Genomic DNA, 22,414 nt, shown 5'->3' with positions numbered 1-22,414 from the left:
CCCCACTGCCCCACCTGTCACCTGACCTTTGGTGTCTGGTCAGTACAGCCCTGCAAGCGGACACCTGGCAGCCAGGCCACAGGGCATGCTGGGAGCTGCACCCAGCTCTTTTACGCCCCCCTCCCCCTCCCGCAGAGACGAGCAGCGGTGGGAAGTCGCCATCACGCCCCCTCCCCTCCCTGGGGCCAGGCCCACCCCCCTGCCCTGCCGGGCCTACCTGAGCACCGCCTGGGCCACCTGCTTGTCGGAGAAGCCCAGCTGCTTGGCTTTGTGGAGCAGCGCGGGGGGCATGGGGCTGGGCCCCTCGCGGTAAGACTCCAGCCGCAGCATGTGGTCCGTGATGTTCTTCATCTTGTGCAGGAACCAGCGGTCGATCTTGGTCAGCTCGTAGAGCCGCTCGATGGAGTAGCCGGCGCGCAGGGCGGCCGCCAGCACGAAGATCCGCTTGTCCGTGGGCGTCTCCAGCTCCTGCCGGGGCAGCGGCTCAGCGGTGAGCCAGGCCAGGGCGCCAGGGCAAACCCCCACCCCCGGAGCCCCGCTCACCATGTCGGAGGCCGGCTTCACGGTGTGGTCGAAGCCCACGCAGTTCTCGTCCACCATGCGCAGCGCCTTCTGGAAGGCCTCCTCGAAGTTACGCCCGATGGCCATGACCTCCCCTGCGGGGAGAGGGGCAGCGTGAGGGGGTGGCCTCTGCCCGGTCGGGGAGGGAGGGAAGCCCCCGCGGGGACGGCCGGCCGGGGACGGCCGCGGGGAGCCAGGCTCAGGGGCAGGGTCCCTGGGGCTGGCCAGGCCGGGGCCACGCACCCACGCTCTTCATGGAGCTGCCGATCTTGGTGCTGACGCGCAGGAACTTGCTGAGGTCCCAGCGCGGGATCTTCACCACGCAGTAGTCCAGGCTGGGCTCAAAGTTGGCCGTGGTGGAGTTGGTGACCGAGTTCCTGGGGGGAGGGACATGGTCAGCTGCCGGCCGCCTGCAGTGAGCACCCGGGGGGGGGGGGGGGAGGCTGACTGGGGCAGAGCAGAGCAAAGGCAGCCAGGGAGACACCAGCGAGGGGGCAGAGGAGCCCCACGGCTGAGCCCCCTGAAGCTGGACAGGCCACGCCGCCTCCCCCAGACTCCGAAAGACGAGATGGGGCGGGGGAGGGAGAGCATGGATGGGAGAAGTGCCCCCCCAGTGCCCCCGCCCAGCAACCCCGAGAACAACCGGCCTGAGGAAGCCTGGACCAGCCTCCCCCCTCCCCTCCGCCCACGGGGGGCCCCCAGCAGCTCGCCCGTGGGCGCCACGCAGGAGCCGTTACCTGAGGACGGGCAGGGGGATGCCCAGAGCCAGCTTGGCCGCCACGTAGGCCAGGGGGTAGCCGGTGGCCTTGCTGGCCAGGGCGGAGCTGCGGGAGAGCCGGGCGTTCACCTCGATGATGTAATACTGCGGGCCAAGCACAGGGCGTGAGAGGCGGCCGGAGCCGGGCCGTGCCACGGCCCCACGGCCCCACGCTCGCCGGGCCCGCCCCTCCCGGCCGGCCCTCACCTGCTCCGACTCGGGGTTCAGGGCGTACTGGATGTTGCACTCGCCCACGATGCGCAGGTGCTGCACCACCTTGATGGCCGTGCGGCGCAGCATGTTGTACTCCCGGTCGTTCAGCGTCTGGCTGGGCGCCACCACGATGGACTCGCCCGTGTGAATGCCCAGCGGGTCCAGGTTCTCCATGTTGCACACCTGCCGGGGGAGGAGGGAAGGGCCTGAGACGGGGCAGAGACGTGGGCCCGGCCACAGGCCATGAACTGCCCAATGCTTCTGGGGACAGGAGAGGCCCCCCAGCCCCGAGGCCACCTGGAACCCTCAGCCCCCACCGGGCACCAGGGCCCCTCCAGCCCCCCATCCTGGGCAGGCCGGCTCAGAGCCAGGCCACGGGCCTCCACCCAACTCCTGCCCAGCCTCATGGGGCACCAGAGCTGGCAGACACCAGCCCCCAGCTGGGAGCCAGCAGGGGCCCCGGGGGGAGGTCTCCCCACCCCCACCCCCACCCCGGCTCCTTCCCCGCCCCCAGGTCCCCCCCTTACAGTGATGCAGTTGTCGTAGGCGTCGCGCACCACCTCGTACTCGATCTCCTTCCAGCCCTTCAGGGACTTGTCCACCAGCACCTGGGAGGTGTGGGCGAAGGCCTGGCTCACCAGCGCCGTCAGCTCCTCCCTGCCGTTGGCGAAGCCGGAGCCCAGGCCCCCGAGGGCGTAGGCCGAGCGCACCAGCACCGGGTAGCCCAGCCTCGCCGCCGCCGCCTGCGCCTGCCGGGACCAAGGCCGGGGGTCAGGGGCCACGCTGCAGGCTCTGGGAGAAGGGGGGATACGACAGGGGCCCGGGGCTCTGGGCGGGGGGGCACACAGGGCGACGACTCAGTGGGGCAAACAAGGAGCAGTGGGGGCAGGGCAGCGGGACTTGTGGAGGAGGCCAGAGCCTGGAGGTGCTGGGGCCACGGGCGACCCCTCCCCCCCCCGGTACCTGCTCCAGGGAGAAGGGCCCCCCCCCCGGTACCTGCTCCAGGGAGAAGGGCCCCCCCCCCCCGGTACCTGCTCCAGGGAGAAGGGCCCCCCCCCCGGTACCTGCTCCAGGGAGAAGGCCGCCTCGCTGGGCGCCACGTGCTCGTCGATCTCCTCCATCTTCTCCACGAAGACCTTGCGATCCTCCGTCATCTCGATGGAGGCCATGGGGGTGCCCAGCACCCGCACGTGGTACCGCTCCAGCACCCCGCCCTTGGTCAGCTCCACCCCGCAGTTCAGCGCCGTCTGGCCCCCGAAGGTCAGCAGGATGCCATCCGGCCGCTCGTTCTTGATCACCTGGGCACGGGGGCGGGGCCGTCACTGGGGGCGGGGCCAGGATCCACAGGCCCCGCCCTCAGAGGAGGAGTTATGGCTAGTGGGGGGTGGAGCCAGGATTCCCCCGTCTCCACCCCCCCCCCCAGTGCATTTTTTGCCAAGTGTTTTCTGGGGAGCCCTGGATCCTGCCCCTGTGGCCACACGCACCCCGCGGGCGGGCTCACCTGCGTGACGTACTCGGGCGTGATGGGCAGGAAGTACACCTTGTCCGCCAGCCCCTTGGAGGTCTGCACCGTGGCAATGTTGGGGTTGATCAACACCGTCTGGATGTTCTCCTCCTTCAGCGCCTTGATGGCCTGGCCAGGGGGAGGAGAGCATGTGACAGCCACAATATCCCTCCGCCCCCAGCCCGTTAGCGCCAGCCCCGCCAGGTATCCCTCCGCCCCCCGGCCCCGGTTAGCGCCAGCCCCGCCCGGTATCCCTCCGCCCCCAGTCAGCGCCAGCCCCGCCCGGTATCCCTCCGCCCCCAGTCCCGGTTAGCGCCAGCCCCGCCCGATATCCCTCCGCCCCCAGCCCGTTAGCGCCAGCCCCGCCAGGTATCCCTCCGCCCCCCGGCCCCGGTTAGCGCCAGCCCCGCCCGGTATCCCTCCGCCCCCGGCCCCGGTTAGCGCCAGCCCCGCCCGGTATCCCTCCGCCCCCGGCTCCGGTTAGCGCCAGCCCCGCCCGGTATCCCTCCGCCCCCGGCGCCGGTTAGCGCCGGCCCCGCCCGGTATCCCTCCGCCCCCAGCCCCGGTTAGCGCCAGCCCCACCCGGTATCCCTCTGCCCCTCGGCACCAGCTCCTGCCCTGTAGCCCTCGGTCCCTCAGTGCCATCCCGCACCCCACAGATCACTCGGCCCCTCAGCAGCAGCCCCCACCTCTTAGCAGCAGGCCCGTAGCCCTCCGCTGCTTTGTGCTAACTCCTGCCCTGTATCCCTGCCCCTCCTTTTGCTCTGCACCAACCCTCCTGCCCCGTATTCCTCCGCACCACCCCATAACCTGCCCACAGCTGCGTGTTGTACAAAACGTGCCACCTAACCCATCGGGCACCCACAGTGGCCAGAGCCAGGTGCCCCAGAGGGAGTGAATCGAACAGGGAATGATCAAGCATCTCTCTCCTGCCATCCCTCTCCAGCCTCTGACAAACAGGCCAGGGACACCATCCCTCACCCAGCCTGGCTAATAGCCATTGATGGACTTAACCTCCATGAATGTATCTAGTTCTCTTGTAAACCCTGTTCTAGTCCTGGCCTTCACAACCTCCTCAGGCGAGGAGTTCCACAGATTGACTGTGCGGTGTGAGAAGGAGAACTTCTTTTAATTGCTCCTGCCCATTAATTTCATTTGGTGGCCCCTAGTTCTTATATTAGGGGATCAAGTAAATAACTTTTCCTTATTCACTTTCTCCACCCCACTCATGATTTCATAGACCTCTCTCCTATCCCCCCCTCAGTCTCCTCTTTTCCAAGCTGAGAAGTCCCCGTCTCTTTAATCTCTCCTCGTATGGGACCTGTTCCAAACCCCTCAGCATTTTAGTTGCCCTTCTCTGAACCTTTTCTAAAGCCAGTGTATCTTTTTTGAGATGAGGAGACCACATCTGTACACAGTATTCCAGACGTGGGCGTTCCATGGATTTATAGAAGGGCAATAAGATATTCTCCGTCTTATTCTCTATGCATGGGGGGGGTGGGAACGGCAGGTGGGGGCTTGGGGCTTCTGAGGAAACTTCCTTGTCTCATTAATGCAATGAGGGAGCTTTGCCCAAGTCCATCTGCCCCTCTCGGGCAGGCTGGCGTGAGACGCTGGCAGTAACTGCCCTCTGCCTGGTGACTGACGACGCGAGCGGCAGCATGCCGGGGAGGGGAAAGCATGGGGCCCTCCCGCTCGACTTAGAGCAAACACACAACAGCGACCTCTCCACTGTCCTAGACCAACAGACTTTCCACCCGGTATCAGGTGGTGTCACGTTACTGGATTGTAAAGATCCCTGCTGCACCCGTGGGGGGGGGGTGCCCCAAAGTCTGTACAGGGGCCGTGTGAGGGGTCACAGGAAGCTTCTGTTCTCCTGGTTCTGTGTCTGCTAGTCCTGCACTTGTGTGATATCTGTGTGTGGAGTTAGACACATGGACTCTGGGTCGATGCTGGAAACTTCTCTGTCAGAGAGCAATGGGCCAGGCATCCTCAGGCAGGGATTCTGCTAATTAGCAAGGCTCTCAGAGAGGCGAGTACACACCTGAGGAATGTGTCTGGAACCTGCAGACCAGCCAGAGTCATGACTGCTGGCTTGGACACAAGGATAGGTCCCTGGGCCATGTGACCCGCTCCAGCTTGGAAGAGACCAGGCATGGATGTAAAGTGCCATGAGGCAGGCTCCATCTTGCCTTCCATTTTGCTACTGATCCCAGTTGCAGCCTTGCAAGGGACAGCGAGTCGGGAAGAATCGTGGACCCATCCTGACACAGGATGTAACCAGAGACGTTTAAGAGAGCAGAGATGTTACAAACTGCTAAGAGCCTGCACTGAGAACTGGTAGATTCGATGCATGTCATGTATTCTCCTTAACAACTTTACTCTCATGCTTGTCTTTCTTTCCGTAATAAACCTTTAGGCTGTGTCTAGACTGGCAAGTTTGTCCACAAAAGCAGCTGCTTTTGCAGAAAAACTTGCCAGCTGTCTACATTGGCCGCTTGAATTTCCACAAGAACACTGACGATCTCATGTAAGAAATCAGGGCTTCTTGCGGAAATGCTATGCTGCTCCCGTTCGGGCAAAAGACCTTTTGTGCAAAAGGGCCAGTGTAGACAGCTCAGATTTGTTTTGCACAAAAAAGCCCCGATGGTGAAAATGGCGACTGGGGCTTTTTTGTGCAAAAGCGCATCTAGATTGGCCAGGGATGATTTGCACAAAAGTGCTTTTGCGGAAGAGCATCCTGCCAATCTAGACGCTCTGTTCCAAAAATGCTTTGAACGGAAAAGCTTTTCTGTTAAAAGCATTTGCGGAAAATCGTTCCAGTCTAGACGTAGCCTTAGATGGTAGATTCTGGAGGATCGGCTCAGGGTGATCTCGTGGGTAAGATCCAGAGTGTAAATTGACTGGGACCTGTGGCTGGTCTTTTGGGACCAGAAGACCCGTTCGGGGTGGGTGAGATGGGTTCAGTGTGTAGGCCCGGGGCTGATCGTGGCACAGGGACAGCTGGGGTGTCTGAGGGGTTTCACTCGGTGGGACTGGTGTGTGGCCACTTGGGGACGGTCTCCAGTCAGGGGCTGTAAGGAGCCCTGAGTGTGAACAACTCGCCCTGAGTGGACACTCTCAGTGGTGCCCAGACCCGGCCCGGCCCGTCACAGGAGGGAAAGGAAAGAGCTTGATTTTGGCCCCGGGGAGTTTGCGAACAGGCAGCCTAGCTGCTGGGAGATGTTGCGAAGCCTGGGCTATGCTGTGTGTGCCTGGAGGGGGCAGATCTAGAGCAGAGCCGAGGGAGGGCTGGGAGGGCTGGTGTTTTTCTGGAGTAAAGCAAATAGGCTGCTCTGGTAAATAAGCGTGGGGGGGGGGGCGAGTTAGTCTGCACAGGATCAACTTCAAACCCAACAAACAGTCGGGAGTTCTTAGTCTCTCAAGTGCCACCGGACTATTGGGAGTTTTTTAACTTTATCTTGGTAAATAAGGACTCAGGCTTTAGCGAACAAATACTGGAGCCAAAGGCCGAGCTCGTGACTCTGCATGATCCCATCCCCGAGTTTACAGAGGGGTGTTTGTGGCTTCAAGGACAACAGGAAAGGACTCAGCCATGCCCTTTGCAGAACCATTCAACGTTTGCAAGACTTGTTACCGGCACATTCTCTATGCGTTTACTGAATGGCCACGTCTTTGCTTTCTTTATAGCGCTGGCTGCAGGCTGCCCCATCGGGGTGTTTACGAGCTTGAGCTGTTAGAAAGGGCGACAGTGTGCGGCCTCCAAGGGTCACTTCGATTTTCTTTGTGTTTGATTTTAAATAAACATCGTAAGCATGGCTCATAGAATCCCAGAGCTGGAAGAGGCCTCAGGAGGTCATTAGTCCAGGCCCCTGCCCAAGGCAGGAGCAACCCAACTGTCCCTCGTTTCAATGGCTTTTCTCCTTTCGTATCTATAGACGATTTAACATCCCTATTTATAGTGAGGTGGTTTGTTTGTACCGGCGGCGCGCGCCCGCCCAACCTCGCCAGCCGGCGGCGCGCGCCCGCCCAACCTCGCCAGCCGGCGGCGCGCGCCCGCCCAACCTCGCCAGCCGGCGGCGCGCGCCCGCCCAACCTCGCCAGCCGGCGGCGCGCGCCCGCCCAACCTCGCCAGCCGGCGGCGCGCGCCCCGCCCAACCTCGCCAGCCGGCGGCGCGCGCCCGCCCAACCTCGCCAGCCGGCGGCGCGCGCACCGCGCAACCTCGCCAGCCGGCGGCGCGCGCCCGCGCAACCTCCCAGCCGGCGGCGCGCGCCCCGCGCAACCTCCCAGCCGGCGGCGCGCGCCCCGCGCAACCTCCCAGCCGGCGGCGCGCGCCCGCGCAACCTCCCAGCCGGCGGCGCGCGCCCCGCGCAACCTCCCAGCCGGCGGCGCGCGCCCGCGCAACCTCCCAGCCGGCGGCGCGCGCACCGCGCAACCTCCCAGCCGGTGGCGCGCGCCCCGCGCAACCTCGCCAGCCGGCGGCGCGCGCCCGCACAACCTCGCCAGCCGGCGGCGCGCGCCCGCACAACCTCCCAGCCGGCGGCGCGCGCCCGCACAACCTCCCAGCCGGCGGTGCGCATAAGAAATTTCGACCCACCCAATAGAGATGTCACCCCGCCCGCCCAAGGACAGAAAATGTTTCAGGGACACTGGTCCGGCCACAGCTAAGACACTGGGTTTGAAGTGTTTGTGGGATCCCCGCGCCGGAACGTGACTCATTTACAAGGCCGCAGGGAGTGTTGCTGGGGCCTGGGGGTCTCCCTGCACACAGGCCAGGAGCACACTTGCTGGGGGAGCCTCGCAAAGGCCTGGGGAGGCTACATGCCACCCCCACGCCCCTCCCGCGGCGCACCCCCCCCCCCATATCCCGCTGTTGCTGCACCCCCCAGCCCGGGACTCACCTGGGAGCCGGAATAGTCGAACTCCCCGGCCTGCCCGATGGAGAGGCCCCCCGAGCCGAGGATGAGCACCTTGCGGGGCCGGGCCGTCTCGCCGCCCGCCGGGGGCTCCTTGCAAGTCAGCCACTCGCGCAGCCGCTCCCGCACTGGGGGAAAAGCCAGGCCCGGCAGCCGTGAGCCGCAGCATGGCCCAGGCGTAGGCCGGGCTCCCACCGCCCACACCCGGCCCAGACAAGCCCCAGCCTCCCTGCAGGCCCCAGGAGCCGGCTCTGGCCACCGGCACCTCGGCCTCCCTCCCGTCAACGGCATCCCCACCCACCTGCAGCCTGAGCGCGCCCCACGGGGCGGCAGGGCCCAGCCCGTGGGCACTGACCAGCCCAGCCCAGCCCAGCCCGCGGGCACTGACCAGCCCAGCCCAGCCCAGCCCGCGGGCACTGACCAGCCCAGCCCAGCCCAGCCCGCGGGCACTGACCAGCCCAGCCCAGCCCAGCCCGCGGGCACTGACCAGCCCAGCCCAGCCCGCGGGCACTGACCAGCCCGGCCCAGCCCAGCCCGTGGGCACTGACCAGCCCAGCCCAGCCCAGCCCAGCCCAGCCCGCGGGCACTGACCAGCCCAGCCCAGCCCAGCCCGCGGGCACTGACCAGCCCGGCCCAGCCCAGCCCGTGGGCACTGACCAGCCCAGCCCAGCCCAGCCCAGCCCAGCCCGCGGGCACTGACCAGCCCAGCCCAGCCCAGGCCGCGGGCACTGACCAGCCCAGCCCAGCCCAGCCCGCGGGCACTGACCAGCCCGGCCCAGCCCAGCCCGTGGGCACTGACCAGCCCAGCCCGGCCCAGCCCGCGGGCACTGACCAGCCCAGCCCGGAGCCAGGCCTCGCCCCTACCTGTCTTGGGGCTCTGGCTGCCCGTGCTCGCGTCCCGCACGGTCTCTAGGAAGACGTCAAAGAGGCCCTCCAGGTCCGTGGGGCCGGCCCGGTGCTCTGGGTGAAACTGCACGCTGCAAGGGAGCAAGCGCGCCGGCCCGGGTCAGGCCCGCCTCTCCTCCCCTCCCCCGCAACCCCGGGCCAGATGGGCACCTCCTCCCCTCCCCTCCCCCCGCAACCCCGGGCCAGACGGGCACCTCCTCCCCTCCCCTCCCCTCCCCCGCAACCCCGGGCCAGACGGGCACCTCCTCCCCTCCCCTCCCCCCGCAACCCCGGGCCAGACGGGCACCTCCTCCCTTCCCCCCCTCTCCCCCCACAACCCCGGGCCAGACGGGCACCTCCTCCCCTCCCCTCCCCCGCAACCCCGGGCCAGACGGGCACCTCCTCCCGTCCCCCGCAACCCCGGGCCAGACGGGCACCTCCTCCCCTCCCCTCCCCTCCCCCCACAATCCCGGGCCAGACGGGCACCTCCTCCCCTCCCTCCCCTCCCCCCACAATCCCGGGCCAGACGGGCACCTCCTCCCCTCCCCTCCCCCCCCACAATCCCGGGCCAGACGGGCACCTCCTCCCCTCCCCCCCTCCCCCCACAATCCCGGGCCAGACGGGCACCTCCTCCCCTCCCCCCCTCCCCCCACAATCCCGGGCCAGACGGGCACCTCCTCCCCTCCCCCCCAATCCCGGGCCAGACAGGCACCTCCTCCCCTCCCCTCCCCTCCCCCCACAATCCCGGGCCAGACGGGCACCTCCTTCCCTCCCCTCCCCCCGCGACCCCGGGCCAGACGGGCACCTCCTTCCCTCCCCTCCCCCGCAACCCCGGGCCAGACGGGCACCTCCTTCCCTCCCCTCCCCCCGCGACCCCGGGCCAGACGGGCACCTCCTCCCCTCCCCCGCAACCCCGGGCCAGACGGGCACCTCCTCCGGTCCCCCGCAACCCCGGGCCAGACGGGCACCTCCTCCCCTCCCCTCCCCCCACAATCCCGGGCCAGACGGGCACCTCCTCCCCTCCCTCCCCTCCCCCCACAATCCCGGGCCAGACGGGCACCTCCTCCCCTCCCTCCCCTCCCCTCACAATCCCGGGCCAGACGGGCACCTCCTCCCCTCCCCCCCTCCCCCCACAATCCCGGGCCAGACGGGCACCTCCTTCCCTCCCCCCCTCCCCCCACAATCCCGGGCCAGACGGGCACCTCCTTCCCTCCCCCCCTCCCCCCACAATCCCGGGCCAGACGGGCACCTCCTCCCCTCCCCTCCCCTCCCCCCACAATCCCGGGCCAGACGGGCACCTCCTCCCCTCCCCTCCCCTCCCCCCACAATCCCGGGCCAGACGGGCACCTCCTCCCCTCCCCTCCCCCCACAATCCCGGGCCAGACGGGCACCTCCTCCCCTCCTCTCCCCCGCAACCCCGGGCCAGACGGGCACCTCCTTCCCTCCCCTCCCCCCGCAACCCCGGGCCAGACGGGCACCTCCTCCCCTCCCCTCCCCCCGCAACCCCGGGCCAGACGGGCACCTCCTCCCCTCCCCTCCCCCGCAACCCCGGGCCAGACGGGCACCTCCTTCCCTCCCCTCCCCCCGCAACCCCGAGCCAGACGGGCACCTCCTCCCCTCCCCTCCCCCCGCAACCCCGGGCCAGACGGGCACCTCCTTCCCTCCCCTCCCCCCACAACCCCGGGCCAGACGGGCACCTCCTTCCCTCCCCTCCCCCCGCAATCCCGGGCCAGACGGGCACCTCCTCCCCTCCCCTCCCCCCACAATCCCGGGCCAGACGGGCACCTCCTCCCCTCCCCTCCCCCGCAACCCCGGGCCAGACGGGCACCTCCTCCCCTCCCCTCCCCCGCAACCCCGGGCCAGACGGGCACCTCCTCCCCTCCCCTCCCCCGCAACCCCGGGCCAGACGGGCACCTCCTCCCCTCCCCTCCCCTCCCCCGCAACCCCGGGCCAGACGGGCACCTCCTCCCCTCCCCTCCCCCCGCAACCCCGGGCCAGACGGGCACCTCCTCCCCTCCCCTCCCCTCCCCCGCAACCCCGGGCCAGACGGGCACCTCCTCCCCTCCCCTCCCCCCACAATCCCGGGCCAGACGGGCACCTCCTCCCCTCCCCTGCCCTCCCCCCACAATCCCGGGCCAGACGGGCACCTCCTCCCCTCCCCACCCCCGCAACCCCGGGCCAGACGGGCACCTCCTTCCCTCCCCTCCCCCCGCAACCCCGGGCCAGACGGGCACCTCCTCCCCTCCCCTCCCCCCGCAACCCCGGGCCAGACGGGCACCTCCTCCCCTCCCCTCCCCTGCAATCCCGGGCCAGACGCGCACCTTCCTGTCTCCTCTCCCCCCCCCCCCCATAATCCTGGGTCAGAAATTCACCACCCTGCCCCCCCGCACCAATCCCAGGTCAGACGCTCTCCGCCCCCGTTGCTAAGACCCTACTACCCAGCACCAGGCCCACGGTGCCCCCCGCCATGCCACAGCCAGCCCCCTCCAATCCCCATCGTCAGTGGGAGCCCCCACCTGAAGAAGGGCAGGGTGGCGTGCACCAGGCCCTCGTTGGAGTGGTCGTTGGCGTTGGTGAAGAGCGCGGCCCAGCCCGGGGGCAGGGTGCCCGGCTCCACCGCGAAGCCGTGGTTCTGCGCGGTGATCAGGCAGCGCCGCGAGTCCTCGTGGATGCAGGGCTGGTTGTGGCCTCGGTTCCCGTACCTGGGGGGGGAAGGGTCAGCAGCGGCCCCTGCCGTGGGGAGCCTGTGTCCAGCTGGTGCCGCCCCTCCCCTCAGGAACGGGCCCTTGTGACGCAGCTGGGATCCGTTCTCTCGCATGGGACGCCACGGTCCTGAGTAACCCCGTGTGCGTGCCTCAGTTTCCCTGGGCACAGCACCGGTCGTGAGGTGGGGGTGGGAATTTGGGTTGGACATCCCCCCCACCCCAGGCACACAAGGGCTGATGCCTGGGAGGGAGGCTGCAAGGCTGGGGCAGGGTGCCGAGTAGCTGAGGGTGAGCGGAGGGGGGCTAGGCCCTGAACCCCCCACTCCTCATGCCGGGTTGGCCTGGCTGCCCAGTCTGTCGCATGCTGCGTCCCTGGGGACCAGGAGCCCTTCCCCCCAGCCGGCTCGGAGCCCCTCGGGCTGCGGGTGGGGGCAGGGCCGGCGACACCCCTCGGCGAGGCACCGCTCGGCGCGAGGGGCCTGATGGCCCTGCACGGGGGGCGGCCCCATAAGCCCCGGGGCTGGGTGCAGACCGGAGGGCTCTCCGTGCCAGAGCCTGGCGCACGCCTGACCTGGCCAGTCTCCCCAGTGCGGGCCCACGGACGGGGCGTCAGACCCCCCCCCCCCCCCCCGCACTCACTTCATCTTGTAGGTCTTGGCGCCGATGGCCAGCGCCAGCAGCTGGTGCCCCAGGCAGATCCCGAAGACGGGCTTGGGCCGGGCCGCGCCCAGCACCCGCCGCAGGCTGGCGATGGTCTCCTGGCACGAGAGCGGGTCCCCGGGGCCGTTGCTGACGAACAGCCCGTCAAAATCTGCAGGGACAGGCCGGGTCAGCGGCTGGGTGGGCTCCCCCCCCCCCCCCGCCGAGCCCCAGCCCCTCACCTGCGCTGTCCAGGGGGTGGTCCCAGGGCACCACGGTCACGGCCGCCCCCCGCTGGCACAGGCATCGGAGCTGGTTGTACTTGAGGCCACAGTCCACGGCCGTGATCCTGGGCGAGCCGCCGGGGTTGAAGACTCGGGGCTCCTGCCAGGATAACAGAGGCCAGTGGCGGCCAGGCCCCCAGCCGGCAGAGCGGGGAGCCTGGCGTCACGGCCCACGGGATCCGCGCTGCGTCCCAGCTTTGCAGCGGCCCCTCGTGAGCCCCGGCCCAGGAGTGAGGCGGCCGCCTCCGGACCCCAGCCGCATGCAGCCCCCACGCGGCGTTTCGGACGCAGCAGGGCTCACTCGGCACCTGGCCCCAGCCTGGGGTCAAGGCCAGTCCAGAGTCCCCCGGCCCCCCTCGGAACAGGAGCACAGCACCCGCTCGCTCCAGCACCCGCAGGCCCTGCCCAGCCTGGCTCCGGAACGCCCCCAGGTGTGAAAACCCAGCGCCCCAGCTCTGCAGACCCTGGCACCAAAGCGCTGAGACACCCACCCAGAGGGGGCCCCAGACCCGACTGTGGCCCCGTCTCAAGCCCCTGCCCCTGCTCTTCCAACGTGTGCAGGCAGCGGGGGGACGGGGACGCGGCTGCAAAGCAGCCCCTGTCTGCAGGGGTCCCAGAGGGGAGCTGGCCCTCACCAAGCAACCCCTAGTCACGGCAGCCAGGCCGGCCGCGGGCAGAGGCTGCTCCGGCACCAGCCCGTTCGGGCCCGGCCGGCCGCGGGCAGAGGCTGCTGGGACTGAGTATCCCGGCCCGCGCCGGATGCTGCACCCTGCACTTTAACCGTAGTAACAGCCCAGCGGCTCCTCCAGCGTTTAACCGGCGGAGCCGCAGCGCAGGCGGCTCTGGAGCTGGCATGGGCCAGGACTGCTCGGTGCCGGCTCCAGTCGTCTTCTCTGGAGCGCGGCCGCGGCGACTAATCGCACAGTCGACACCAATCGCACTGGCTGTGCGGTCGGCCAGGTAACCCCCTTTTAACACCCGCAGCACCCCCGCCCCCAGGGCCCCCGGCCAGCCCCCTCGTACCGGCAGCGACACCCCCGCCCCAGGGCCCCCCCCCGGCCAGCCCCCTCGTACCGGCAGCGACACCCCCCGCCCCCGGACTCCCCCCCCGGCCAGCCCCCTCGTACCGGCAGCGACACCCCCCGCCCCCGGGGCCCCCCCCCCGGCCAGCCCCCTCGTACCAGCAACGACACCCCCCGCCCCCGGGGCCCCCCCCCCCGGCCAGCCCCCTCGTACCGGCAGCGACACCCCCCGCCCCAGGGCCCCCCCCGGCCAGCCCCCTCGTACCGGCAGCGACACCCCCCGCCCCAGGGCCCCCCCCCCCCGGCCAGCCCCCTCGTACCGGCAGCGACACCCCCCGCCCCCAGGGCCCCCCCCCGGCCAGCCCCCTCGTACCGGCAGCGACACCTCCCGCACCAGGTGCCGCGTGTTGGGGTCCTCGAAAGGCAGGTTCGTCTCACTGCTGCCGTCCAGCACCAGCCGGCCCAGCAGCGTCCCCTTCTCCCGGATCCTCTTCGTCAGAGCCCTGGTGTCCACCCCTGGCAGAGACCCAGGCTCAGAGCTCTGCCCCCGCCAGCCCTGCCCCCCAGCCCCTAACCCAGCTTCAGCCCTCCCTTGCCAGCCCCGAGCTTACACCCCCCCGAGCCTACTGCCCCCCCCACAGAGCTTACGCCCCTCCCGAGCCTACCGCGGCCCCCCTCCAGAGCTTACGCCCCCCCGAGCCTACTGCGCCCCCCACAGAGCTTACACCCCCCCGAGCCTACTGCACCCCCCCCACAGAGCTTACACCCCCCGAGCCTACTGCGCCTCCCCCACGGAGCTTACGCCCCCCCGAGCCTACTGCACCCCCCCCACAGAGCTTACACCCCCCGAGCCTACTGCGCCTCCCCCACGGAGCTTACGCCCCCCCGAGCCTACTGCACCCCCCCCACAGAGCTTACACCCCCCCGAGCCTACTGCACCCCCCCCACAGAGCTTACACCCCCCGAGCCTACTGCGCCTCCCCCACGGAGCTTACGCCCCCCCGAGCCTACTGCGCCTCCCCCACGGAGCTTACGCCCCCCCGAGCCTACTGCGCCCCCCCACGGAGCTTACGCCCCCCCGAGCCTACTGCGCCCCCCACAGAGCTCCCACTCCCTCCCTGTAGGCCCATCCCAGAGTCCCTGCCTCCAGCCTAGACCTTCTGCCCCCTCCCCAATATCCAGCCTAGCCTGTAGCCCCTCCCATCCCTGACACTGGCCCCAGACCCCCAGCTGCTCCCCACCTTCCAGCCCGGGGATGTTCTGCTCCTGGAGCCACTGGCTGAGCGAGCGGGTGGCGCTCCAGTGGCTGGGGGTCTGCGCGCACTCGCCCACGATGAGCGCCGCCACGTGGATCTTGCTGGACTCGAACCACTGCGGGAGAGCACAGAGTGAGGGGCAGGCCCCTTCCCCACCCCCCAGCGCAGGGCCCACCCGCCCCCGGGCTGCATTCCCACCGCGCAGGCACCCCCCGCTGAGCCTGGCATGTCTGGGGGGGGCTCCCGTATCTGCCCCCCGCCGGCCACGCAGCCTCTCCTGGGGGCACCCAGGCCTGGCCTAGCTCCCAGCCACGGGGCGCTCTGGGTCAGGGTGCTCTGCCGAGGCAGGGTCCCGCTGCTGCCGAGCTGCCAGACACACGGTGCAAGAGGCAGACGGGCGCGGGGGCCCGGCTCCCTGGCACATCCCCGCATGGGCACACGCCGCTCTGGCCTCCCCTCGCTCCGCGGGCTGCTCTGCAGCCCCAGTACCGCACGGGCATCGGCACCTGCCCCGTGCCCTGGCCAGCGGGCGCAGGAGACCCGGCACCTCTTCCCCGCCGCGACTCAAACCACCTCCGTCCGGAGGGGGCGGGGCCTCTGCCGCCCACGCCAGCCCCACCGCGCCAAGGCCCCGCCCACGCGCCCGGCCCCGGCTCACCCTGCTGAGGCCGTAGGGGTCCAGCTCGTCCGGAGGCACGCCGTAGTTCCCGATCAGCGGGTACGTCAGCACCAGGATCTGGGACTTGTAGGAAGGGTCTGTCAAGGCCTCGGGGTAACCCACCATGCCGGTCTGGAAGACTGCGGCCAAGGCCAGGAGAAAGAGCTCTCAGCACGGCACGGCACGGCTCTGCAGGGAGGGCAGGGCCCCGGAGCCCGGCACCACAGCCCCTGGGCGTCCCCAGCCCAGCCCGGCACTGCACCCCCCGGCTGTAGTCAGCACAACTCTGCCAGGGAGAACAGGGCCACGGAGTCTGTCTCCGCAAACCACCACCCCGGTTGTACCCAGCACAACTCAGCAGCCTAGGACTGCACCCCCCTGGCTGTATCTAGCACAGCTGGGCAGCCTGGCACACTGTCCCCGGCTGTACTCAGCAGAGCTCTGCCATGGTGGGCAGAGCTCGGGAGCCCAATACCATGCCCCTGGCTGTACTCAACCTGGCTCTGCAGCCCGGCACTCAGCCCCCTCTGGCTGTAGTACCGGCTCTGCTTGGAGGGTAGGGCCCTGGATTGCAGCACCCTGCCCACCGGCTGTACTTAGCACAGCTCTGCATAGAGAGCAGGGCTCCGGATTGCAGCACCCTGCCCGCCGGCTGTATTTAGCACAGCTCTGCATGGAAAGCAGGGCTCCAGATCGCAGCACCCTGCCCGCCGGCTGTACTTAGCACAGCTCTGCATGGAGGGCAGGGCTCCGGATCGCAGCACCCTGCCCGCCGGCTGTACTTAGCACAGCTCTGCATGGAGGGCGGGGCTCCGGATCGCAGCACCCTGCCCGCCGGCTGTACTTAGCACAGCTCTGCATGGAGGGCGGGGCTCCGGATCGCAGCACCCTGCCCGCCGGCTGTACTTAGCACAGCTCTGCATGGAGGGCGGGGCTCCGGATCGCAGCACCCTGCCCGCCGGCTGTACTCAGCACAGCTCTGCATGGAGGGCGGGGCTCCGGATCGCAGCACCCTGCCCGCCAGCTGTACTCAGCACAGCTCTGCATGGAGGGCAGGGTCCCGGATCGCAGCACCCTGCCTGCCGGCTGTACTCAGCACAGCTCTGCATGGAGGGCGGGGCTCCGGATCGCAGCACCCTGCCTGCCGGCTGTACTTAGCACAGCTCTGCATGGAGGGCAGGGTCCCGGATCGCAGCACCCTGCCCGCCGGCTGTACTTAGCACAGCTCTGCATGGAAAGCGGGGCTCCAGATCGCAGCACCCTGCCTGCCGACTGTACTTAGCACAGCTCTGCATGGAGAGCGGGGTCCCGGATTGCAGCACCCTGCCCGCCGGCTGTACTTAGCACAGCTCTGCATGGAGAGCGGGGCCCCGGATCGCAGCACCCTGCCCGCCGGCTGTATCTAGCACAGCTCTGCATGGAGAGCGGGGTCCCGGATTGCAGCACCCTGCCTGCCGACTGTACTTAGCACAGCTCTGCATGGAGAGCGGGGTCCCGGATCGCAGCACCCTGCCTGCCGACTGTACTTAGCACAGCTCTGCATGGAGGGCAGGGTCCCGGATTGCAGCACCCTGCCCGCCGGCTGTACTTAGCACAGCTCTGCATGGAAAGCGGGGCTCCAGATCGCAGCACCCTGCCTGCCGTCTGTACTCAGCACAGCTCTGCATGGAGAGCGGGGTCCCGGATTGCAGCACCCTGCCTGCCGACTGTACTTAGCACAGCTCTGCATGGAGAGCGGGGTCCCGGATTGCAGCACCCTGCCTGCCGACTGTACTTAGCACAGCTCTGCATGGAGAGCGGGGTCCCCGATCGCAGCACCCTGCCTGCCGGCTGTACCTAGCACAGCTCTGCATGGAGGGCGGGGCCCCAGATCGCAGCACCCTGCCCGCCGGCTGTACTTAGCACAGCTCTGCATGGAGGGCAGGGCTCCGGATTGCAGCACCCTGCCCACCGGCTGTACTTAGCTCAGCTCTGCATGGAGGGCGGGGCCCCAGATCGCAGCACCCTGCCCGCCGGCTGTACTTAGCACAGCTCTGCATGAAGGGCAGGGCTCCGGATTGCAGCACCCTGCCCGCCGGCTGTACTTAGCACAGCTCTGCATGGACAGCAGGGCTCCGGATCGCAGCACCCTGCCCGCCGGCTGTACTCAGCACAGCTCTGCATGGAGAGCGGGGCTCCGGATTGCAGCACCCTGCCCGCCGGCTGTACTCAGCACAGCTCTGCATGGAGAGCGGGGCTCCGGATTGCAGCACCCTGCCCGCCGGCTGTACTTAGCACAGCTCTGCATGGAGAGCGGGGTCCCCGATCGCAGCACCCTGCCCACCGGCTGTACTTAGCTCAGCTCTGCATGGAGGGCGGGGCCCCAGATCGCAGCACCCTGCCTGCCGTCTGTACTCAGCACAGCTCTGCATGGAGGGCAGGGCTCCGGATTGCAGCACCCTGCCCGCCGGCTGTACTCAGCACAGCTCTGCATGGAGGGCGGGGTCCCGGATCGCAGCACCCTGCCCGCCGGCTGTACTTAGCACAGCTCTGCATGGAGGGCGGGGTCCCGGATCGCAGCACCCTGCCCGCCGGCTGTACTTAGCACAGCTCTGCATGTAGGGCAGTGTCCCGGATTGCAGCATCCTGCCCGCCGGCTGTACTTAGCACAGCTCTGCATGGAGAGCGGGGCTCCAGATCGCAGCACCCTGCCCGCCGGCTGTACTTAGCACAGCTCTGCATGGAGGGCAGGGCTCCGGATTGCAGCACCCTGCCCGCCGGCTGTACTTAGCACAGCTCTGCATGGAGGGCGGGGTCCCGGATCGCAGCACCCTGCCCGCCGGCTGTACTCAGCACAGCTCTGCATGGAGAGCGGGGCTCCAGATCGCAGCACCCTGCCTGCCGACTGTACTTACCACAGCTCTGCATGGAGGCCGGGGTCCCGGATCGCAGCACCCTGCCCGCCGGCTGTACCTAGCACAGCTCTGCATGGAGGGCGGGGCTCCGGATCGCAGCACCGTGCTCGCCGGCTGTACTTAGCACAGCTCTGCATGGAGGGCGGGGTCCCGGATCGCAGCACCCTGCCCGCCGGCTGTACCTAGCAGAGCTCTGCATGGAGGGCGGGGCTCCGGATCGCAGCACCCTGCTCGCCGGCTGTACTCAGCACAGCTCTGCATGGAGGGCGGGGTCCCGGATTGCAGCACCCTGCCCGCCGGCTGTACCTAGCACAGCTCTGCATGGAGGGCAGGGTCCCGGATCGCAGCACCCTGCCTGCCGGCTGTACCTAGCACAGCTCTGCATGGAGAGCGGGGTCCGCGATCGCAGCACCCTGCCTGCCGGCTGTACCTAGCACAGCTCTGCATGGAGAGCGGGGTCCCCGATCGCAGCACCCTGCCCGCCGGCTGTACTTAGCACAGCTCTGCATGGAGGGCAGGGTCCCGGATCGCAGCACCCTGCCCGCCGGCTGTACCTAGCATAGCTCTGCATGGAGAGCGGGGTCCCCGATCGCAGCACCCTGCCCGCCGGCTGTACCTAGCACAGCTCTGCATGGAGGGCAGGGTCCCGGATAGCAGCACCCTGCCCGCCGGCTGTACCTAGCACAGCTCTGCATGGAGGGCAGGGTCCCGGATAGCAGCACCCTGCCCGCCGGCTGTACCTAGCACAGCTCTGCATGGAGGGCAGGGTCCCGGATCGCAGCACCCTGGCCGCCGGCTGTACTCAGCACAGCTCTGCATGGAGGGCAGGGTCCCGGATCGCAGCATCCTGGCCACCGGCTGTACTTAGCACAGCTCTGCATGGAGGGCAGGGTCCCGGATCGCAGCACCCTGCCCGCCGGCTGTACTTAGCTGGGGCCCCGGATCGCAGCACCCTGCCCGCCGGCTGTACTTAGCACAGCTCAGCATGGAGGGTAGGATCCCGGATCGCAGCACCCTGCCCGCCGGCTGTACCTAGCACAGCTCTGCATGGAGGGCAGGGTCCCGGATCGCAGCACCCTGGCCGCCGGCTGTACTTAGCACAGCTCTACATGGAGGGCAGGATCCCGGATCGCAGCACCCTGCCCGCCGGCTGTACCTAGCACAGCTCTGCATGGAGGGCAGGATCCCGGATCGCAGCACCCTGCCAGCCGGCTGTACTTAGCTGGGGCCCCGGATCGCAGCACCCTGCCCACCGGCTGTACCTAGCACAGCTCAGCATGGAGGGCAGGATCCCGGATCGCAGCACCCTGCCCGCCGGCTGTACCTAGCACAGCTCTGCATGGAGGGCAGGGTCCCGGATCGCAGCACCCTGCCAGCCGGCTGTACCTAGCACAGCTCTGCATGGAGAGCAGGGCTCCAGATCGCAGCACCCTGCCCGCCGGCTGTACCTAGCACAGCTCTGCATGGAGGGCGGGGTCCCGGATCGCAGCACCCTGCCCGCCGGCTGTACTTAGCACAGCTCTGCATGGAGAGCGGGGTCCCGGATCGCAGCACCCTGCCCGCCGGCTGTACCTAGCACAACTCTGCATGGAGAGCGGGGTCCCGGATCGCAGCACCCTGCCCGCCGGCTGTACTTAGCTGGGGCTCCGGATCGCAGCACCACGCCCCCCCACGCTGTGCTCAGCACAAGTCTGCAGCCAGGCACCACACCCCCGGCTGCACCCAGCACTGCCCAAGCGGGGAGCAGGGATGGGGACGGGTCACGGAGAACCCCCCCCCCCAGTTCTGTTAACCAGGTCCCCGCCCGCCCCCTTGCACTCGTGGCAGGCAGCCCGGCTGGGCCTAGGGGCGGGGGCAAGTGCGTGTCCCCCCTGGTCCCCGAGGGGGACGCTCAGCCCCAGGCCTGCAGCAGAGCCGGGCACCAGGCAGAGCCCGGGAAGAGGCCCCGGGGCAGCCTGGCCAGCCGGGGGGGCGAGCGGCGCTGGGCCCCGGGATCACGCCCCCCCCGCTCGGCCCCCCCGCTCACCCACTTCCCCGGCGGCGCCGCGCGGGGCCCCGAAGGGGCGGCCCCTCAGCACGGCCCCGTCCTGCAGCTCCAGGCGGCCCATGGCGGCGGCGGGCGGGGCGGCCACGTGCGCGGCGGGACCGGGGCGAGCGGGGCCTGCGCCACGAGCCGGATGCGGGATGGGCGGGGCCGAGCGAGCCCCGCCCCCGGGCTGGCCCCGCCCCCTGCGCAGAGCGGCCCGCGGGGGGGCCGGGGGGCTCCGGAGCGTCCTCGCGCGGCCCCGGCTCCCTGCGCGCTACAGGGGGGCGGCCCCCGGCCCGGGCGCGGGGAGACCCAGTGTGCAGTGCGCAATAGCAGTGCCCCCCAGTGTCCTGTACCCCATTGTCCAGTGCCCCCCATTGTCCTGTACCCCATTGTCCAGTGCCCCCCATTGTCCTGTACCCCATTGTCCAGTGCCCCCCATTGTCCTGTACCCCATTGTCCAGTGCGCGGTAGCAGTGCGCCCTATTGTCCAGTGCATCCCTTTTTCCAGTGCACAATAGCAGTGTGCTCCATTGTCCAGTGCTCCCCATTGTCCAGCGTTCCCCATTGTCCAGAGTGCTCCCCATTGTCCTGTGTGCGGTAGCAGTGGGCTAGGACAGTGACGCTATTGCTCATGAATGAAAATTCAGGAAGAGGCGTTCCCAGGTGGCAGAGCACTGGTCTGTCTGGGAGCAGAGCAGCACAGCCACCAGGGACCCCCGGACCTGCAGCCCTGCTCCCCTGCACGCGTGTCAGCCCCGTCTGGGCTGTATCCAGATGTGCTTAAATCCTCCAGTGACTGGGATTCCGCAGGCAGGCCCGGCCAAAGAGTGTGCAGGGCCCAAGGCAGCACGAGCGCCCGGCTCCCAGCAAGGCCCTGGCACCGCGGGGCCCTGAGTGTGCGGGGCCCAAGGTCACCGCCTCGCTCGCCTTGCGCAAGGGCCGGGCCTGTCCACAGCCTCCCTGGGCAACGTATTCTGGGCGGAGCCTCCCTAGCAAGACGTGTTTCCTAATGTCCAACCTACACCTCCCTTGCTGCAGTTTCAGCCCAGTGCCGCTTGCCCTGCCCTGAGAGGTGACTGAGAGTGAGGGACCCTCGTCCTACTTCCATGTGTTTGAAACTCCCGGCTGCCCCTCAGTCTCTCTTTCCCAATCTAAACAAGCCCAGCGCTTTCACCCGTCCCACGCAGGACGGCTACGTCTGCACTGGCACCCTTTTCCGGAAATGCTTCAAACGGAACAGTTTTCCGTTATACGTATTTCCGGAAAAAGCGCGTCTACATTGGCAGGATGCTTTTCCGAAAAAGCACTTTTTCCGGAAAAGCGTCCGTGCTAATGTAGACGCGCTTTTCCGCAAAAAAGCCCCGATCGTCATTTTCACGATCGGGGCTATTTTGTGGAAAACACGACTGTGCTGTCTACACTGGCCCTTTTCCGGAACAGTTTTCTGGACAAGGACTTTTGCCCGAACGGGAGCAGCATAGTTTTTCCGGAAAAACACTGACAATTTTACATTAGATCGTCAGTGCTTTTCCGGAAATTCAAGGGGCCAGTGTAGACAGCTGGCAAGTTATTCCGGAAAAGCGGCTGATTTTCCGGAATAAGTGGCCAGTGTAGACACAGCCGACATGTTTTCTAGTCCTTCTGCCGGTTCGGTTGCTCTTCTCTAGACCTTTTCCAATTTCTCCACATCTTCCTTGCAATGCGGTGCCCAGAACTGGACACAAGACTCCAGTGGCCTACTCAGTGCAGCGCAGAGCGGAAGAACGCCTCCTCGCGTCTGGCTCGCAGCACTCCTGTTAACGTGCCAGAAGGAGGTTTGCTTTTTGTGCAATAGTGTTGCATTGTTAATTCAGGCGTTGTGATCCACTCTGCACTCCCCGTGCTTTGCTGCAGTATCCCTTCTAGGCAGTCTTGGCCCAGTTTGGGGCTGTGCTGTGTGCTGTGCTATTCCATGTCATTTATAGTAAAGATTTGGTGCAGCCTAGACAAACACAACCAATTTGCCGTAAGGAAAACAGAGCCAGTGACACTGAAGAAGAGGATGCAGAGGGACGGAGGCAAGAAGCAACCCTTCTGTTTCTTTGCTTAAC

At 68.0% G+C, this 22,414-nt stretch overlaps 1 protein-coding gene across 5 annotated transcripts in view; it reads right to left on the bottom strand.

The window, feature by feature from the left end:
- The window catches only part of CAD (carbamoyl-phosphate synthetase 2, aspartate transcarbamylase, and dihydroorotase), a 41,838-nt gene extending 21,359 nt beyond the window's left edge, over positions 1-20,479 (bottom strand). For 2 of the 5 annotated variants that reach the window (XM_075914497.1, XM_075914498.1), the window contains exons 1-17: positions 20,322-20,479; positions 15,402-15,541; positions 14,729-14,858; positions 13,861-14,003; positions 12,424-12,565; positions 12,182-12,353; positions 11,354-11,539; positions 8,817-8,929; positions 7,938-8,080; positions 3,033-3,164; positions 2,596-2,829; positions 2,059-2,280; positions 1,526-1,714; positions 1,299-1,423; positions 805-938; positions 544-656; positions 218-468 (exon numbers count right to left, since the gene is read on the bottom strand). In XM_075914497.1, coding sequence (XP_075770612.1) covers positions 218-468; positions 544-656; positions 805-938; positions 1,299-1,423; positions 1,526-1,714; positions 2,059-2,280; positions 2,596-2,829; positions 3,033-3,164; positions 7,938-8,080; positions 8,817-8,929; positions 11,354-11,539; positions 12,182-12,353; positions 12,424-12,565; positions 13,861-14,003; positions 14,729-14,858; positions 15,402-15,541; positions 20,322-20,403 — 2,651 coding nt within the window. In that variant the 5' untranslated portion in view covers positions 20,404-20,479. Of the gene's footprint in view, positions 1-217; positions 657-804; positions 939-1,298; positions 1,424-1,525; positions 1,715-2,058; positions 2,281-2,595; positions 2,830-3,032; positions 3,165-7,937; positions 8,081-8,816; positions 8,930-11,353; positions 11,540-12,181; positions 12,354-12,423; positions 12,566-13,860; positions 14,004-14,728; positions 14,859-15,401; positions 15,542-20,321 lie in introns of all 5 variants that reach the window. The other 3 variants (XM_075914495.1, XM_075914496.1, XM_075914500.1) reach the window with 2 other exon arrangements.
- Between the last annotated feature and the right edge of the window lie 1,935 nt (positions 20,480-22,414).

The sequence above is a fragment of the Pelodiscus sinensis genome, unplaced genomic scaffold (assembly GCF_049634645.1).
Source record: "Pelodiscus sinensis isolate JC-2024 unplaced genomic scaffold, ASM4963464v1 ctg111, whole genome shotgun sequence".
In the NCBI taxonomy this organism is placed as follows: Eukaryota; Metazoa; Chordata; order Testudines; family Trionychidae; genus Pelodiscus; species Pelodiscus sinensis.
The sequence above is the reverse complement of the archived record's forward strand: the minus strand, read 5'-3'. Positions and strand labels throughout refer to the sequence as shown.